This window comes from Apodemus sylvaticus, chromosome 22 (assembly GCF_947179515.1).
Source record: "Apodemus sylvaticus chromosome 22, mApoSyl1.1, whole genome shotgun sequence".
Classification (NCBI taxonomy): domain Eukaryota; kingdom Metazoa; phylum Chordata; class Mammalia; order Rodentia; family Muridae; genus Apodemus; species Apodemus sylvaticus.
The window spans coordinates 45,660,975-45,680,697 of NC_067493.1; the positions used below are offsets into that span (position 1 = coordinate 45,660,975).

Genomic DNA, 19,723 nt, shown 5'->3' on the forward strand with positions numbered 1-19,723 from the left:
TAAAAAAAAAAAAAAATGTCGCTTCTACCCTAGTAGGCGTCAGATAGATCAGATGCTGCTAAGGATGAAGTGATTGAGGAAAGGCCACAAGACCTTGGGATATCTGTGCAAGAGCAAGAAGCAAGGCGACAAAAAGTGACAGGCAGAGAACACCCACGCCCTGGGCTAAGGAGGAGCCACGCAGACAAATCTAAGATGAGAGCTTCTGTTCATCCAGAGGAGCTCGGAATGCCCGGCATTTCGGAGGCTCGGGACCTACCCCTGAGGGCGTAGCTGGGGATTAAATGGGTGCCTAAGGTTTTAACGTGATTCTTGTGGCTTGGGTGAAAGACCTGGAGGGCCGGAGGGGAATGAGGCTGCAAGAAAGCTCTTCAGCTGCAAGGCAGAGCTGCGCCTCGCGGGGCTGCTGTGACCGCAGAGTTGTAACTACTCGGGGATCGCAGGCGTGAGAAGTTCGCTGCCATCCGTCCCCTCAATGACCCGGGCTCTGGTTTGTCCGGTGACCTGGTAGCCCGCCCACACTGATGCACCCCACACCCACCCAAAGTCCCGGAAAGCCCACTTCCCTGCCCCAATCACCGTCCCGCGGGACCCGGTCCTCCCTCCGCGCCCTTGCCCTCGGGGTGTCGGCAGCCTCGGGCTCTGGGGAAAGGGTCCTGGTAGCTCCATTCTTTCAACCCGAATCTCGAGGGCTGCGGTTGCCGGAGCCCGCAGCTTGGTGCGTCCGGGCAACTGCCGAGCCCAGACCTGCGACGGAGGGGCAACAGAAAGCCCTCCAGCAGGGGCGCCGGCAGAATGCGGTTCCCGTCGTTCCGGGCAACGGGATCCAGGCGCCGCAGGCCGCGCGACCTCACCCCCCACCCCGCCCCCAAGACCTACCTAAGCTCCCCCGGGGACCACGCACCTGCACTAGCTGCGCAGCGCCTCACCCGGCCTGCTAGGAATCCCGCTGGGCGGGGCTTCAGGGGTGGGGCCACGGGAGGGCGGGGCAATGAGTGAGGGCGGGGCAATGAGTGAGGGCGGAGCTCCAAGTGGAGCAAGGGCGGGGCTCTTCGGGGGAGGAACTTCAGGGTGGGCGGGGCTTCGCAGTGGGGCGGAGCCACGGGCTCTGCCCCACCTTACAGTCCGACGGACAGGTGGGTTGGTGGCACTTTCCCACGCCCGTTGGGCTGTCAGCGCCGCGCCCCTTTTCCCGGCCAGTGGCCACACAAACTCTCGAGCTCTGGCTGCAGAGCAGCCTTTATTCTCCCTGCTAGTCAATCAAGCTAAGGAATGCTTCCTCCACCGAGCGGTACTGGTGCAGCTGGATCTGGACCTCCACCGACAGGGGCTCGGGCTGGTACCCGCTTTCCATGGTTGGAGCCGCTGTTTTTGACTTATCTGAGAAAATATAAGTGCGAGCAGATGAGTCCTAAGGGACAAATGGGCTGCAGGTCTTCCCGACCCTGAGCCCATTTCCTCATCCGGGAATTCAAGCCCTGTTCTTCAACCTAGAGGAACTCAGCTTCCGAAAGAGATCTAGTATGTTAACTGCAATCAAGAGTACATTGATTCAATAAGCCCCGACTGTTTGAGTTGCAAAAGAAATGTGCTTCTTTCAGGATGGCTAAGAGTCGGGACAGGGAACCTGAAGGGCCCACCTCTGTAGCTCACAGGACCCCCAGTGGAAGGGTAAGGCCACCAGCCCACCCACAAAACTTTTGACCCAAAATGTGTCCTTCCTAAAAGAAATGCAGGAACAAAGACGAGCAGAGACTGAAGGAAAGGCCAACAACCAGCCCAACTTGAGACTCATTCCAAGGGCAAGCACCAACCCCTGACTATTACTGATACTCTATTGTGCCTAGCATAACTGCCCTCTGAGAGGCTCTATGTAGCAGGTGACTGAAACAGATGTAGATACTCATAGCCAAACATTGGACAGAAGTTGGGGATCCTTTGGAAGAATAAGGGGAAGGACTGAGGGCCGTGAAGGGACTAGGAACCCTACAGGAAGACCAACGGAGTCAACTAACCTGGACCACCAACCAAAGAGCATACACCAGCACAAATATAGCAGACATGCAATTCAGTGTCCATGTGGGTCCCCCAACAACTGGAGCAGAGGCTCTCCCCTAAGGCTGCAGCCTGACTGTGGTATTCATTCCCTAACAGGGTTCCTTCTAATCCTGCAGAGATTTGATGCACCAGGGTGGGTGGGATACACAAGAGAAGTCCCACCCTCTCAGAGGAAAGGGGGAGGGGCTCTGTGGGAGGAAACTGGAGGGAGCAGCATTTGGGGTGGACAGAGGGAGAGGGAGAGGGAGAGGGAGAGGGAGAGGGAGAGAGAGAGAGAGAGAGAGAGAGAGAGAGAGAGAGAGAGAAATCAGCTGCTTTCTGCCAACCCTGAGGAGCTGAGTTTGGTCCCTAGAACCCACTTGTCCCTCTGAGCTCCACATGCAAGCACAGCCCACGTGTGTATACACACACATACACACACACACACAATGTAAAGAGAAAAAAAGACACTGAGGATGCAGCTCAATCTGTGAGGACTTTTTGTAGCCCTGGGTTTGATCCCCAGAGCTGCACAAAAGGGGAAAGCTGTGAATATTTTGCAGGTTTTTTTTTTTTTAATTGGTGGTGGTCTGTTTTTGAGACAGGGTCTCTGAAGCCCTGGTTGTCCTGGGACTCGCTATGTAGTCTGGGCTGGCCCTGCGGCCCTTCTCCTCTTACCTCCTCCTCCCAGATAGTTTCTAAATAATAAAGAAACCCAGGGCTGGTGAGAAGGTCCTGGGTTCAAATCCCAGCTACCACATGGTGGCCCACGACCATCCGTAATGAAGTCTGACGCCCTCTTCTGGTGCGTCTGAAGACAGCTACAGTGTCTTCAGTATTGTTATACTTAGATATAACAATAAATAAATCTTTAAGCCTGAGCGAGCAGGGCCAACCAGAGCAAGCAGAGGTCCTGAATTCAAATCCCCAGCAACTACATGATGGCTCACAACCATCAGTACAGCTACAGTGTGTGTGTGTGTGTGTGTGTGTATGATAAATCTTAAAAAAAAAAAAATGTAATGAAATCCTGAAGTCGGGTGTGATGGCGCACATCTGCAGTGAGAATGTGGAGGTGTGAAGATCAGGAGTTTGAGGCCATCTTTAGTTACATAGCAAGTTCAAGACCAGCCTAAGCTACATGACACCAGGTCTAAAAAGAGAGAGGAGCCGGGCAGGGGTTGGGGGGGGGGGGGAAGGGGTGCACGCCTTTAATCCCAGCACTTGGGAGGCAGAGGCAGAAGGATTTCTGAGTTCAAGGCCAGCCTGGTCTACGGAGTGAGTTTCAGGCCGATAAGGGAGGCAGAGACCCTGACTCAACAATAACAGCACCCCTCCCCCAAGGCCAGTATGGACTCTGAGAAACAAACAAACAACAACAACAAAAAAAAAAAAAAAAAAAGGAAAGGAAGGAAAGAAAGAAGGGAGGATGGAGGGAGGAAGGGGCTGGTGGGTGTGAAGGAAGGATACAAGACTTGCCAGAGAAGTGCGGGTGCTCATAGAATCAGCCCATCCCCGCCCCGCCCCATCCCCGCTCCAACACCTTCCCCAGAACACCACAGCCTGCAGCTGTCTTAGGCCACAGAGAAGATCTGGACTTGCTTCTGTGCTGGACAGGAGCGATCCTCGGTCCTTTCCTTCCTGGGGCACTATATCCGGGACGGCCCCTTGGCAGCGTCTCTGTCCCCACCCTGCCCTCCGTGGCACTGGCAGGTCTTACCTTTTTTCTGGGTTTTCTTTACCTTCTTTGAGTCCTGAGAGAAAGAACCACAAAACCAGTTGTTTGCTGGAGCAGATGCCGACCCTGAGGCTGACAATGGGGAAGAGCCACCCCTCCCAGGGCTATGAATTCATCCCCGGAACTGGGGGAGAAGGCTCCTGACGAGGAAGGTGGCTGGCCTGGACCACATTTGAGGAGGAGGTGTCACCACACCAGTGACCAGCAAAGTGCCCAGCAGCCCTGACATACAACCAGGGACCCTCCAGAGTGCTGCCACTCCCGGCCACACCACACCCCTGCCTGGCCCACCAAGCTTCCCATAAAGAGGGGAAGCCAGGACAAAACAGCAAGAACCCCTTAGTACCCTGGCATGTGTGAGCCTGTCAGTCTCCAGAGTGCGGACCACCCCAAAATTACACACAGTGGACACCACTGGCTCCCCCGCCAGCAAGGGCTCCAGGTACACCAGCCCGCTGCCCAGCACACTCAGCACCGGTGGGTCCTGGCGCAGTTCCTTGGGTGGCTCCTTTTTCTTCTTGAGGCCCTTATCCTGTGGGCAAGGCCGGGAACACAGGTATGAGGAAGACTGGGCCACACTCCCCTCCCTGCCCTGCGATGGCCCACGCAGGTCTTGCCGTCACCTTGGCGGCCTCTTCTTTCTTTTTTTTGTCTTCTTTCCCCTTCTTGGCAGGTGAGGGACTCTCGACAGGAGTTGGTACCACCGGCCAGGAGAGGATCTAGATAACAAGATGAAGCCTTCAGCTGAGCACAGGACCCTGGCTACCAGGGCCCCACCGCACGCGCGCGATCTCGTCTTGTCCTTTCTGGAAAGGTCAAGGCTCGGAGAGGCAGGCGGGGATGTGACGTGAGGGGAGCTCCGCTAGCCCAGGGGAGGCCAGCGCGCCCTGGATGCTCACTTTCTCCTCCACGATGCTCACGGTGGTCCCGGCCAGCAGGAAGGCCTTGACCCGGATCAGCTCCTTCAGGCTGTGCTTCATCTCGTAGGTGCAAGGGATGACGTCGGCCCAGGGCTTGTGCACGGTGTTGAAGAGGACTGTCCTTGGGAGGGAGAGACGTGTGGCGTAAGTGGCAGGTGCTGTGCTTGACAGCATGGGGGCCAGGCTGCCAGGGGACACCCGGGAAGACAGCAAGCGCTCATGAATGGTGAGGTGAGGTGCGGGGCAGCGGACCGTGCCACCAGACAGGACTGGGAAGGTAGTTAAATAGCAAAGAACCGAACCCCAGTGCACCTCAGAACTGAGAACGGCAGGAGTTCAAATTAGCTCCAATCCGGATTCCTTCCTATCCTGGAGCCCGTGACCATGACACCCCACTAAGAGGACCGTGACAGCTGGTCATGCAGCATAGAGCCTAGAGTTCTCCATGCTAATGACATATCTAAGGGCCCCGAGTGTAGCCAGTGAAGTCCTTTCTGGGCAACCCTTCTCGCAAAAGGTATTTAATCTCTGGTTCACCCTGAATAAGCCCGGAAACAGTTTGGACAAACAAGGACGGTCTCCCTCATCAAGAACCTCCTCGGGGGAGACCTTCGGTCATACAGAGCCACACCTAAGTCTCCTGCTGAAGACCCTTCCACACTCTTGGCACTCACCTAAGCTAAGCTGGATCCCCGACTCCCAACCTCCACGATCATTGTAGGCCTGAGGCCAGTCCCAACTCCTCAAGATCTCTAGTGGCATCTGGATACACAGGAGGGTGGGAGCCCCCATTCTCAACCCTTTGAGGTTCCCAGAAGCTTCTAGGTGCCCAGGAGTCTGAGAGCCACAGCCACTGCCCCAGAGAAACATGGGCTGAGACCCTTATCTTAGACTGTGTTCCTGTTGGTGTCCCACAAGCACGGCTGAGCAGGAGGATGAGCGGACCAAGGTCTCTCCACCAATGGAGGACTCTACACAGAAGAAAATCTGACCCATGCTGCAGCACGCGCAGACCTCGAAAACACATCACGTTCAGAGAAATGAGAAGGAAATGGAAAGGCAAATGCTGTGACTCGACACAGAATCCATATCTGGTCAGATCTGGAGAGGGGAGGCAGAGGCCAGACAGCAGGGGCCAAATGGTATCAAGGCTCCAGAGTTCTGATCTGAGATAATGGTGGAGGGACCTGGCATCCCAGTGGTCACCCTGACTCAGCCCCAGCAAACTGTGTGAGGTAAGACTGAGCGGTATCCCCAGGCAGGGTTGAGGAGGATTCTAATCTTGCCAGGGATGGGTTCCAGACCCCAGCCAGCCTTGCAAATAGACTTTCTGCTAAGGTAAAACTGTCAACTTTAGTCTGTCCACATGACCGAGCGAATAGCAGGAAGAAAAACCAGACCTTAGAACAGAATGGGTCCCAGAGAGCTGAGCACGCGGCTCAGGTGGTGGGCGCTTGCCTGTGTGCACAGAGCCCTGAAGCCCGCCGCCGTCTCCACCACACAGAACCAGGTGCGGTGGCGGCGCACCCAGCACTGGGAAGGGAGAGGAGGAGACGGGACATCAAGGGCAGAGCCACAGCTGCACAATGAGTGCAAAGCCAGGATGGACTACATGAGACCCGATCTTCTTAAAAAAAAAGAGAGAGAGAGACAGTTAATAAAAATATCCGAAAGAAACATCGGGCAGTGGTGACGCACACCTTTAATCCCAGCACTGGAGAGGCAGAGGCAGAGGATTTCTGAGTTCAAGGCCAGCCTGGTCTACAGAGTGAGTTCCAGGACAGCCAGGGCTACGCAGAGAAACACTGTCTTGGAAAAACAAAACAAAACAAAACAAAACAAAAAGGATAGGAAAGGAAATTTCACGAACCAATCAGACATCATTAAAAAGTATTAAGAGAAACAAAAAATAGCACAAAGATGGCATCTAAGGGCTGGGTATAGTGGGGTGCCCCTATAACCCTAGCACACAGAAGGCGTGCACACATGTGAGGACCACAGTTAGTGTGAGGTGTCTGTCTTCCCTGGCCATCCTCCACCTTGCATATCTCAAGGCAGTTCTCTTGTTGAAACTGGGGCTCGCTGTCTTATCTGTTCTGGCTAGCCAGCTTGCCACAGGGATTCTGTCTGCCTTCCACATGCTGGGGTCCCGGGCCATACCCACCCAGCTTTTACCCTGGTTCTGTGGACACAGACTCTGGTTTTCATGCCTGCACAGCAAGCACTTCACCCACCGAGCCATCTCCACAACCCAAGAGCTCGGGTCTGAAAGGTTCCCAGCATTCTCTGACAGGATCAGAGTCCACTGGGTCTAGACTGTAGGAGGTGTCAGGCGATGGGTGCCCACCTGACCAGATTCCATTGAAAACAGAACCCCTGGGCTTGCGCAAGCATCTCCAGCAGACATCATCTTAAAAGAATTATTGTTAAGTTGTTGACTTACTATGTATCCAGATACAAAGAGAAAAGAGGGCTGGGGCAGGGTGGGGTGGGGGTGGGAGCTCTACTTGTCGACTAGTATGATACGATACCTTTGCTTCAGCCTCTAGAACTGAAAACGCTGCAGACCAAAACCCACCGCCTTTAGCCTTGCACGCCTTGCCCTAGGCCCAGTTTAGAAGAACACGCCCCAGACTGAAAAGTTGAAGGAGGGGTGGAGAGAGGGGAGGAGCTGCTGCTCTTGCAGAAGACCCGGGTTTGGTTTCCAGTGTGCACATAGCAGTGTACAACTAGCTAGAACTCCAATTCCAGAGGGTCTTCTGACTCCTGAGGCATTAGACACACACACACACACACACACACACACACACACACGACACACTCACACACAGAAAGTGAGGGTTCTTTTTTTTTTTTTTTTTTTTTTGGTTTTTTTTGTTTTTGTTTGTTTTTAAGAAAAGCTATAAGAATCAGTTCCAAGAGTTTTTGGTGGAAACTGTCCCGTTGCCCTCTGTTGACAGGGAAGTCAGCCTTTCAGAGAATGGTGGTTGCCCCGGCATCCAGGGGACTCAGTTGTACTAAGTGGAAGGTTAGAGCTTCAGAAAAGAAAGGTCTGTGGCTGAGCCCATACCTGCCTCTAGCTCAGAGCCTTCAGACTCAGCTGCTAGGAAGGCCCTGCTTGGTTCTTTGTGCTTTGTGAAGATTAAGGGAAGCTGCAAGGGGGCGGCCCCAGCTTGCAGCAACCGCAGATGCTCCATGCACCCCCCCAGCCACCTCCTGCCCTTACCCTGGGGATGGACAGAGCCGTACGTCTATCCGTGGCCGCAGCTTCGACAGCTCTTCTGAAGAGTCAACGGACTGTGGCAGCGGGGCCGAGTGGATGGAAATGCTTGTCTCCGACTCGTCTATCTCTGTTATCCCAGACTCGCCCGAGTCCTCAGCCATCTGGTTCATCTCCTTAGCTATGAACTCAGACAGATCCTTGGACCCCTCCTCAACAGAGTCTGGACGAAACCTCTGACGGCCTCGGTGGCGGTGGCGGCCCTGGCTCTGGGACTCTAAGGGCTCCAACAGACCCTCCTGTTGGTCCTCTTCATCTGGGCTAGAGAAAGGCTTGTCGATCTGCCAGCAAAGACAGAACACGGTTAGACTGTTATCCCAAGGAGTGTAGGCTGTGCCTGGATACGCTTCTGAATCCGTGGTGTTGCAGATGGGAATTCAAGGTCGTAAGCATGCCAGGCAGGCGTGTTAGCCCTACAGGAACCGAAAACATGACCGGATGCACAAGTTTAGGGTGAAGGGGAAACAAAGGCTGTCTGTGCAGAGAACACTTCTCTGCCTGGGTTGGCCTGAGATGCAGAGGTTGTGCGGGAGACATGGTGAAAATTGTCGAGTGAGGCCAGGAACAGAGCTGGCCGGAGCGTAACACTGCACTGCCTCCCTGTCAGGGTCAGCTGGACCAGGGACAGGAAGCAGGCATGGCTGAGCCTCGTCCTGCCCAGGGGAAGGGGTATCAGGCAGAACCCAGTTCCCTGCATGGAGAGGGGCATGAGTCTATGCTAAAGACTTCCCTGGACCCTGAGAAACTGCTCTCTGTATGCACACAAAAGCCCACAGACTTGCGTGAGGTCCACTCCGCTCCCGGGACCGCAGGACACACCTCATCCAGAACGCTATCCCGGTGTGTCTCCTCTACCCTGCTTGCGCCTCCTTCCCTGTCCTCATCCTCCACGAAGTCATAGGTCACGTAGTAGCTGTAGCTGATGAAGGGGCCCTCAGGTCCTGGCTCCGGGTCCAAGATAGAGCTGTCCAGAACCCCCCTGACATTTCCAATAGTCACCACAAACTGGGCCTCACGTGCCAACAGGTCTGCAAGGAGTGATGACAGGGACAAGGCTGAGCGGCTGGGCTGGAGAGCGGCATGGGTCACCAGACGCCCACCCCAACCCCACCTCTAGAGTGAGAGAAGACACTCTGCCGAGTTCTGTCAGAGTAACTAAAGGGTAAGCCATTAGATGCCATGAAGCCTTGGTTTTACTATCTGCCAAATGGGTGTGCTAAGAGGTGCGTTGCCGTGAGAGTTCTGGGAGAAGGAAAAGGGAAATATCTGTGGCGTCAGCTGGTGCCCGCGGCTGTAGCTACTACCAGGTGGCACTGTGACCCAGACCTTCAAAGGGCTCGGATGCACCTTATACCATGAGCCACAAGGGGGCGATCTCAAGCTACCATAGAAAGAAGATTCACAAAGAGCTGAAGAAGCCAGAATCCCTACCGCAGGGGTCCTACACAGAAAAAGCCCAAACCAAGGTAGCTTAGTGTACCTGACCAGGGTCAAGGCCAAAAGGGGAGCTTCTGGCTAGTTTATAGGACGTGGGCAAAGGAGAGGCTGGGTTGTGTGACCTGTACCTACCACCGTGAATGTTGAGTCCCCGGAACTGGTGCTTCTCACTGGGAGACACGGTGATGTCATCTAGCACACAAAGGCGTGCCAGGCTGTCCACCGTAAAGCCGCGGTAGTAAGGCACCAGAGCCAGTGGGTTCCCCTGCAGCACTAGGAGCCTCAGGTGCCTCAAGGTACTGAGACCCAGTATCATGTTCTGCAGGTCTGTCAGGTCGTTGAAGCCGAGGTCCAGGGAGACGAGTTGGGGCCTGGGAGGTTGGACAAAATGCTGGTTTAGGTCAGCGAACAGAGGGACAGCACGCTGGCCACACACCTTGTTCTGTCCCGTACCCAGATTAGCTCTTGAGCCTGCTTCTCCTTTCTGTCCAGAACACAGCCTGTGCTCATGGATTCCCAGAGCCCTCCCCACCTCACGGCCACCGTACCTCCCTCTTGGTGGGCTATCGGCCTGGTGCTGTGCCTCTAGAACATTCCCCATTGACATACATGCTGGAAGTCACAGTAGCAGCGTTCGTAAGGGAGTAAGGTGGGTGTGCACCGGGCTTTGGCATCCAGAGATACCGAGCTGGAAGTTTTTCTTCCAAGCCATAATGGCCATGGTCACAGGGAGCCTGTCAGCTCATTTTTTTTTTTTAAGACCAGTGTTATCAACCTGTGTGTTGAAACCCGCTTTGGAGTCTAGCAAACCTTTCTCAAGGGTTGTATATCAGATATCCTGCATATCAGTTATTTACATTACAATTCATAACAGTAGCAGTCATTGTTATGAATGTTATGGTTGGGGGGCCCACAACATGGAGAACTATGTTACAGGGTCACAGCATTAGAAGGCTGAGAACCACTGCTCCAGATGATATGGGAGAAGAAAGAGTATGCCGGTGTGAGCGGCTGAGACTGCAGCCTGGGCCTCTAGTACAGAGACCAAGATCAGGAGCAGGCAGATCTCCGCCCGATGCTACAAACCACAGGGCAAGCTGAGTCCAGCTCCAAGCAATCACACTCCAGGGAATCACACTGCCTGTCACGGTCACCCAGGGCTGTCTCCACAGGCTGAACCCAGCCTCCCCACTCTCTCTCCTTCCAATGGCCTATTCTGCTATGATGGCTGCTGGCCAGTCCCCGGGAAAGGGCAGGTGGAACCCAGCAGGGGATCATCACAGGCCCTGCCTAATGTCATCTTATCTCGAGAGAACCGGGGAGAAGCGGGTTCCCGGGAAAGAGTCCCCCCTTTGAACCCTAAAGCAGTGGATGATGTGCGGTTTCACAGGTCTTCTGTGAGCCCCAGATCTGGCACGCAGCCCAAGGCGATGGTATGCATTCCGAATCGCAAGCCAGATCCTTGTCAACGGTGTGAACCTAAGTTGGCTCTTCCAGGAAGACCGAGTTGTGGTTTCCTGTATGTCTCGCTTGCTGATAAGGGAAGGAGGGAATCCCGGGGAGATGGAGACTGTGCAGATTGGCTGAGAATAGCGGAGGAGGGAGGGAGCCAGGAGCTCAGCCAGAGAGGGCCGCCTCTTGCATCTCCGAGAGGGAGTGGTTGGGCCATCCTTGGGATATTGGGGTGGGGGGTGAGGGAGAAGGGGGGCTGCATATAGAGTTTGAGGCAAGCCTTGGCTACACTTGATTCTGTCTTAAAAAGAAAGGCGAATGGGGGAACCGGGAGGGGAAGAGGCATTGTAAAACACACGGACCGCCCTCAGGCAGCAGCTTTTGCCAGCTTCCCTCAGAGGCCATCCTTCTGCTCAGGTCCCTGTGACACGTGACACGTGACACATGACGTGATGGGACGGCCTTTTATAACTGGCCTGGGGTCTCGTCTCATATTTCAGATTTTAAATTTCCGAGGATACAAGAACCTCTGAGGGTGGGGAATTCCTTGCAAAGGCCCCGTGGGTGTTCAGCAACAGGAGAGCACCCCAGGACAGTGGTTCTCAGCCTGGGGTGACCCTGCCCCTCAGAGGGCTTGGGCTCTGCCTGGAGATGTTGTGATTACCACAAGGAAGGGCAGGGAGAGGCGGGGGACTAGTATCTAGCAGCTGGAGGTCCCGAGTGCTGCTCCGTGTCCCCCAGATGGAAAGCACCACCCGAGGCAACCGTCACAGAGCCAAGCTGAGGGCCCCTCATGAGCTGCGGATCACACTCATCCCCAGAGGCCCCGGGCATCCCGGAGCTTCAGTGTGACCGAGGGTGAAATCAGAGAGTGGGTTAGCAGCCCTGTAGGAGTTATGGAAAAAGCGAAGCCAAGTCCCCCGGGGTCAGTCACCCACACCTGTGGCTCCCTCCTTCCATCCATGCTCCCAAGTTACCAGTTGTGGGAGGTGACATACAAACTCTCCAAAGGGCCCAGCAGTTTGTTGTGGCCTAGCCCCAGGTGCTGCAGTTTTGGGGGCGGCGATGAGCACAGACACTCCATGCTGGTGATCAAATTGCCGTACAGCTCCAGCACCTGAGGAGACAGCATTGGCCATGACCGGAGGGGTTTGTCTGGCTCACCCCGGCGGGCAGGCACCTACTCCTGCCCTGAGAAACACAGGAAGGGAATCTGAGTCGCCTGCCTCCACCTTCCTATGGAGCCCGGCTTTAAATAATACAGTAAGAAGCCGGGTGAAACTCCGTTGGTGAGAGTCTGCGCGGCATTCACGGGACCCTGGGTGCCATCGCAGCACTTGATACCAGTGTGGTGGGAGGCTCCTTGATCCCTGTATTTGAGAGGTAGAGACCGAAGCGCAAAGAGTTCAGGATCACCTTTGACACATAGTGAGTCTGAAACTAGGCTGGATACACGAGACCCCGTCTCAGAAGAGAAAAAGAAAAAAAAGAAAAAGAAAAGAAAAGAAAGAAGGAAAGGAAAGGAAAAAGAAAAAGAAAAAGAAAGGTGCGAGTGTGGGGTGAAGGGGGTGGGGTTAGGCGGGGAGGGCAGATAAAGGCATTGGCTGCACACACTGGATGATCTGAGTTCCATTCCCAAATCCCAAGGTGGAAGGAGAGACCCAACTCCCAATAAAGCTGTTCTCTGATCCACAGTGCACCGTGGCACACGTGCCCCCCCATACACAGACATAATAATACAATTAAAAATAAAAAATTAACATAGGGAGAGTAGGGGAGGTGCCATGTCCTTATAACCCAGGGCTCAGGATCCTGAAACAGAAGGCTCTCAAGTTCCTGGCTAGCTTGAGCTATGCTGTAAGTTCAGAGTCAGCCTGGGCTACATACACAGCAACACCTTCTCTCTGGTAGAGCAGGAAGAACACACTGCAGCTAAAGTGGAAGGTTTCTTACAGTGTGGAAGGGGGAGCAGTGGTTAGGGGGTCAATTTTTTTTGTTTTGTTTTTTGGATTTGGTTTTTTTTCGAGACAGGGTTTCTCTGTATAGCCCTGGCTGCCCTGGAACTCACTCTGTAGACCAGGCTGGCCTCGAACTCAGAAATCCACCTGCCTCTGCCTCCCAAGTGCTGGGATTACAGGCGTGCACCACCATACCTGGCCACAGGGGGTCAATTTTTTGTTGTTGCTGGGTTTTCTTGAGACAGGATTTTTCTGTGTAGCCTTGGCTATCCTGGAACTCTCCCTATAGACCAGGCTGGCCTCCGACTCAGAGATCTGCTTGTCTCTGCTTCCTGAGTGCTGGGGTTAAGGGCTTGTGCTACCGTCTCCAGACCTACCTTCACACCCTCTCAATCCGTGGCAAGACACAGGGGTAGACATGGACCCCGGCATAATGGAGACAAGCCACTAAGGCCGCCTCTCTCAGTGCTGAACTTCAGTGGGGGCCATTTGGATAAACTCAGCTGAAGACTCATGATAGAGTCTGGCCTAACCTTTTATCTGTTGTGTGTGTGTGTTCACATATGTGTACATGTGTGTGTGTGTGTGTGTGTGTGTGTGTGTACCTGTGTGCATGCAAGCATGTGTATGGAGGCCAGAAGTCAGCCTCAGCTTAGAATCCACTTGCCTTGTGTTTTTTTGTTTGTTTATTTGGGGGGGTGTTTTTTGTTTTGTTTTGTTTTTGTTTTTGTTTTTGAGACAGTCTTCTACTGACCTGGAACTTACCAGGTAGACAGGCTGGCTGGCCAGAGAGTTTCAACAATCCCTCTGCCTCTGTCTCCCCACCACTGAGATAAGAACCACAAACCACATCATCTAGTGTGTTTCACATGGAGGGAGACCCACTCAAGTCTTCATGCTTGCAAGGCAATCTGCCTACTGACTGCACCACCGCCCCTCGCCTACTGTTTTAACATGGTGAACTGTAGGCAGATTTGCCGCTTCAAATATATAATTCACATGCCAACTACCATCTTCACCTCAAACAGATGTCTGAGAAAGAAAGGGAGGAGGAAGACCACCAAGCAGTGACTTCTCCTGGGCCTTCCTAGCCCCTGTGACTCTACTAGCTTTTGTTTCTGTGGGCTTTGCACTTCTGCATATTTTACTAAGTACAATTATACATAAGCTCTGTCTCTCTTTTACAGTCTGGCTTCTTTCTCTAGTGTGATCTCTTTAGGTGACTCTCAAATGCCCTTCCTTGTCTGTAAGTGAGAAATACTCCACTGCATGGAGAGACCACACTTTGCTCAATCGCTCGTCAGGCACGGGTACGAGGTCATTCCCACTTCCTGGCTGCTGTGAGTACGAGGGCTGAGAACACTGGTAAACAGAGCCTGCCGGCGTCCTTCAGTTCTTGTGGGCAGACACCGTGGAAAGAAGGGAATTGCTGAGTCCAAGAGGAATATGTAACATTTTGAGGAACATGGTCTGTGTTTTAAAGGCCAGGGGCTGCGTCTTAGCACACGGCCACCCTTGCTAGAGCTGTGCAGGACAGGCTAGGGGCAGCACCAGGACTCTAAGAACGCGTACCTTCAATGTCGGGGGCAGATTGTTAGCATCGATCTCCTCGATTTTATTGGCGCTCAGAACCAACTCCTCGAGCTTTAGAAATTTCAAGAGGTCTTTATCCACCAGACTCACCTGCAAGAAAAGGAAGGGAAACTGAGGCTCTGGTGAGCCAGGCAGCGCTGGAGCAGAGAGCTCATTCATGTCGGGAGGGTAACAGCTGTGTTAGCTACTATTCTGCTGCTGGGACAAAACGCCAAGACAAGGCAACGCCAGGAAGAGTTTATTTAAACTTATGGTTGTGAGATATCCACAACAGAGGGGAAGGCATGGAATCGGGAGTGGGAAGCTAACACTCACACCACACACAGGAAGCAGAGAGAACAAGAAAATGAGGTGAAGCGATGATACGATTCCTCCAGCAAAGCTACACCTTCTCCCAAAGGTTCCACAGCCTCCCTAGACAACTAGAGAACCTCAGGTGTCCAGATATCTGAGCCTGGGGTGGGGTGGGGGCATCTCCCAAAGCACCACAATTGCTCAACTATTCTGAGTCCCAGGCTGCACACTGTCTTCTCCTTCCACACCACCGCCCACATGGCATGGTTCTCAAGGGTTTTAAGGGCTGCTCCCAGCCCTGCCCTGACTCTAAAAGCAAGCTTCGGATCTCTAGGCCAGTGTCCTGTGTCCTCCCTGTGCTGGATCACAGGACTCTAGGGAAAACAAGAATCGTTTCTTGTCCCTACCTTAGCCACACAAGCCTAAGGAATGACTGCTGCCGCCCGGGCAGTGGCCTTCAGGGTGATCCCAGCTGTGGCAAGCTCCTGTGTGGGCTATGCAAGCCAGGCTTCCCTCTGCTAGCTAGGCAGTGTCTCCTGAGACCCCCCAGAGGTCTTGGGGCATCCATAAATATTCACCAGCATGCTGATTTTGTCTGCACCCTGTAGTCTGAACCCTGTAGTTATCTCTGCTACTTTAGTTTATTCAGGTCCCTCTGAGGACTCAGAGCCGAACAAGAGAGGCTTCGGGAAGTGGTGTAGGGGGAGGTGTGGATGGGAGGGGGGTGCTATTCTATAGGGCAACTCCGTAAACACATTACACTCATCAACATGAACTTCAGAGAGTCGGTTCTCAGGGCTATCGGTGCTTCCAGTTAAACTTTACATCTGCCCAAGAAAATCATGTGACAGTTGACCTGCCTGGTCTTCCAGAATTACTCTGGGTCAGACAGAGCAGGGCCGGCCAGCTGCTTCATCGCCTTCCCCAGGAATCCCAGTTGTCCTGTGGCCTCAAGGACATCAGAAGCCCTCCTGCTTGGCCTTCCCTCTTACAGTGACCAAGGCTGCCAGGTTGCCTAGACTGGAGGGTGTCTGCCCAGGACTCCAAAAGGCCCAGACAAAATGGTTTGGAAATGGGTCACAGGAGGAGGGAGGGTGAGCGTCCTTGCTGGTTTCTATGTCATATTAATATGACAGCTTTTCGAAAACAGACCTAGCAGGGCATTGGTGGCGCACGCCTTTAATCCTACCACCTGGGAGGCAGAGGCAGGTGGGTTTCTGAGTTCGAGGCCAGCCTGGTCTACAGAGTGAGTTCCAGGACAGCCAGGGCTACACTGAGAAACCCTGTCTCGAAAAAAAAAACAAAAAACAAACAAACAAAAAACAACAACAACAACAACAAAAAAAAAACCAAAAAAAAAAGAAAAAGAAAAAGAAAAAAAGAAAGAAAGGGAAAAGAAAACAGACCTGCTTGCCGTCAGCTGGCCACCCCAGGCCCTCTCTTCACACTTTAAAGTAAAAAAGAAACACGGGGTTCTTTAAAAGGAAGGCCTAGAGTATACAAGGAGCCAGCCATAGCAGATATAGAACTGACCTCCTCTGGAGTTGAGACAGACAGACAGACAGACAGAACAGCCATGGACGCTCACCCAGCTGCTCTCTTCCTTCCTGTGGTCACACAGCACTTACCCCCTTGTCCACCACCCGCAAGGACCGGAAGTAGGAGTAGAAGAAAGTGTCTTTGATCATCTGTGGATTCCGGATGGCCAGTTCTCTCAGGAAACGGTCCTCCACACTGGAATCCTTCAGCATAGCCCAAGGAGAGTGGTTGCTGCGTACCAGGCCCAGCAGGGCCTCCACGGTCTCCTCCTCGGGAACCACTGTCTCCTCATCCTTGGGGGTCAATTCCCTCCAGGTTCGACATTTTTTAGGAAGAAATCGTGACTTATTCTGCAGAGGTGGAGAGGGAAGCCTTTGCACATTTATTTATCGTGTTGTGTCAGGGTGCATGTAGACATGCGTTCACCATAGCAGGTGCATGTATTAGACAGGGTTCTGGGTTCACTAGAGGAACTGAAATTATAGAATATGGAAACACACACACACACACACACTCCCCAGGTTAAAGGGGATTTATTAGAATGTGTATTAGAAAGGATTATAGGCTGTGGTCCAGCCACTCCAACAATGGCCAGTGGAAGGGCCAAGAATCCAGTGGTTCCATCTACAAGGCTGGAGGTCTCAGCACGTCTTCAGTAATGCCAAAGCCTGAAGCAGCTCTAATGGCAGGGGAGGAATGGCCTTGTCAGCAATAGCGAGTAGGCAGAGAGCTAGCTTCCTCCTTCCGTGTCCTTTAGACAGCTGCCACCAGAAAGTGTGGCCAAGATAAAGGGAGATCGTGCCGCCTCATAAGATCTGAATTGAAAGTGGGTTTTCTCCCTTCAGATGACTTAATTAAGAAAAAAAAAGTCCCTCACAAACATGCTTAGCCACTTGGATTTTAGTCAATTCCAGATGCGGTCAAGTTGACAACCAGGACTCGCCATCACAGGCTCAGAGAACAGTGTGCCAAGAATTGGCTCTCTCCAGCTACCAAGTGTTTCCCAGGGATCAAACTCAGACACTGGGCTTCACAGGAAGTGCCTTCTCACACTGAGCCAGCTTACTGGTCGGGACTGCTTGTTCGAGACAGGGTCTTAAGTAGATCAGGCTGGCTTTGAACTCACTGAGTAGCTGGTGGTTATCTTGAACCCCTGATCATCCTGCTTCCACCTCCCAAGCTCAGGGACAACAGGCATATAGCGCTCACTGGGCCTGATGAGATGCAGATGCTCAAGCCCGGGCTTTGCGCATTCTAGAAAAGACTCAGCCACCTGGCGTACACTATTTGTGGGGCCAGAGTTTCACTGTGTGGCATAGGCTGACTTTGAACTCTCGGCCTCTTAAGTGTCATTGACACATACTTAGCAAGACACAGAAGAGTTCAAAGACTAAGTCCCTGTTTTCACTTTTCTCTAGAGTTGGGGACATTCAACATCCAAGACAAGGCAGACTGCCAGGCTGAAGCAGTATTTAAGAGTGCTTGTGGCTCCACCAGAAGCCCCAAGTTCAGTTCCCAGAACCCGAACTTCCAGCTTCAGAAGATCCAACGTGCTCTTCTGGCCGGAGGGAACCTGCGCTAACATGCACGTGCCCAGAGACACATGATTAAAAATAATGCAATCCAGCCAGACGATGGTGGCGCACACCTGTAATCCCAGCACTTGGGAGGCAGAGGCAGGCGGATTTCTGAGTTTGAGGCCAGCCTGGTCTACAGAGTGAGTTCTGGGACAGCCAGGGCTATACAGAGAAACCCTGTCTCGAAAAAAACCAAATCCAAAAAAACAAAATAAATAAATAAATAATGTAATCCATCTTTTAAAAATAAATAAAAAGGAGATTTTGTTTTGACCTGGCATCTTCCTTTGTACAGCTGTGGACAGGAGGCTTGATGGGCAAGGTAGGCTGAGAACTCACAGAAGGAAGACTTTCTGAAGATGCAGGAAGGCGGCCGTGAAACTTAAGCTTTGGTGAGTAAAAGATGAGTCCGCTCCTCAGAATTGACCCCCTCCCAGCAGTGGTTGTAACACAGTCATTCAGACCGTATGGGACTCTTAGCTATGCCTCTCCCTCTAGACACACCCTCGGAGCTGTAAGCCCTAAAACTTAGCCCAGTGCCTTGCACAGAGTAGGCATTCCTTCAACCTGCACGCGAGCTGATGACCTTGGTTCCTCAGGCACTAAGTAGGACGAGTGTGCGAGCTGCAGGAATAGGGAAAGGGACCTTCGGGCGCTGTTGGGCCAGATGTTTTTCCCAGCTGTGCTGACCACGCCCTTGGCTGTATTTCCCTCTGTCTCCCCTCAGCCTGGAAGCAAGGCAGAGGTTGCACAGCACCTTAGGCTCCTCCAGCACTGCTGCAGGAGAAAGGGAGGCAGGGCTAGGAGAAGGATGAGAAGAATGGACCAGAAGGACAGAGAAGGAGGGGCAGGGGCAGAAGCCCCTCCCACATGAGATCTCAGACCTGGGAAAGCTCGCCCTGTAGCCCCAGAACAGGGGGGAAAACCATTTTCTCCACATTTCATGAGGGGCTGTAGAGCAAATGGTTCAAGACCAAAGCTCTTTAAATCTTAGGGAGCCCTGGAGCTTGGCCAACCAGCTGCTCCAGGCTAGCATGAGGTCAAAGGTCAGCCTAATGTGCTGGGTCAGTCCATTCCGGGTGGGTTCCCCCAAGACAAGGTGGGCACTTGGCCCCTGCTTTTCTTCGATGTTCTAGTCTTCACAGTTCACCCGGACACTCAAATCAGCCAGTGCTGAAATGACCACACCCAAACCTCCCTTCAGGCCTCAAACTTGTACTGACCCCTAGGCTGCCCAGCTCCCAGCTAGGTACCACCCACTTTAGTATATTCCCTGCGGCTATTCTGATCCAGTTCCAGCTCCGCCGGTGCTTGGATCCTTCCCTTCCTAAACCCCCTCCCCCATGGGGGCACGCACCCAGCTCCCGATGCCACACGGGAATTCGCGCAGACACAACTTCCGCAGGTGCTCACGCACAGCCGTGCTCAAGGTCCCGGGTATGCCCTCGGTCTGCCTGTAGTCGCTAGTGCTGGACTCCCTGGTCTCCATGCTGTGCGAGGACACGGGGCTCGTTGCTAGGCAACCGCCAGACGCGTTACCCTGGGTGCGGTGTGCAGGTGGAAGCCAGCTTCCTCGGGATCAAAGACCCCAGCTAAGCTCCTACCAAGCTGGCTGAGGTACCTTGCAACAGCAAGCGGTGGACGCCTCTGAGAATAATCCTGATGATAATCTGTAGAAAGTACTGACTGTTGTTCCCATTTGGCAGATCTAAAGAAAAATTAGTCCGATGTTAAACATTTTAAGACGCCATTTAGGAGATCACCCAATCTTATCTTGTCATCCCCATCCCCCATGCTCCTCCACACAGCAGGGGTCCCCCCCTTGTGATCGGTGAAATTAATGGGAGATGACTCTAAACTGGAAATGTAACAAGATGTATGATCTGTGTACCATAAAA

General features: G+C 53.2%; 1 protein-coding gene across 3 annotated transcripts; it reads right to left on the bottom strand.

Moving 5' to 3' along the window:
- Positions 1 to 1,252: 1,252 nt before the first annotated feature.
- Lrrc43 (leucine rich repeat containing 43) lies at positions 1,253 to 19,314 on the bottom strand. 3 transcript variants are annotated; one of them, XM_052168641.1, is made up of 12 exons: positions 19,183 to 19,314; positions 16,338 to 16,598; positions 14,395 to 14,505; positions 11,842 to 11,981; positions 9,545 to 9,783; positions 8,795 to 9,003; positions 7,922 to 8,256; positions 4,696 to 4,816; positions 4,399 to 4,494; positions 4,122 to 4,307; positions 3,758 to 3,791; positions 1,253 to 1,380 (listed from the first exon to the last, which is right to left on the bottom strand). In XM_052168641.1, the coding sequence occupies exons 1-12, from the start codon at positions 19,312 to 19,314 to the stop codon at positions 1,253 to 1,255; spliced, it is 1,992 nt and encodes a 663-aa protein (XP_052024601.1). The 3 variants fall into 3 exon arrangements, with proteins under 3 accessions (XP_052024601.1, XP_052024599.1, XP_052024602.1); XM_052168639.1 differs by having other exon boundaries at positions 4,675 to 4,816; XM_052168642.1 differs by having other exon boundaries at positions 1,261 to 1,380; positions 3,780 to 3,791; positions 4,675 to 4,816.
- Between the last annotated feature and the right edge of the window lie 409 nt (positions 19,315 to 19,723).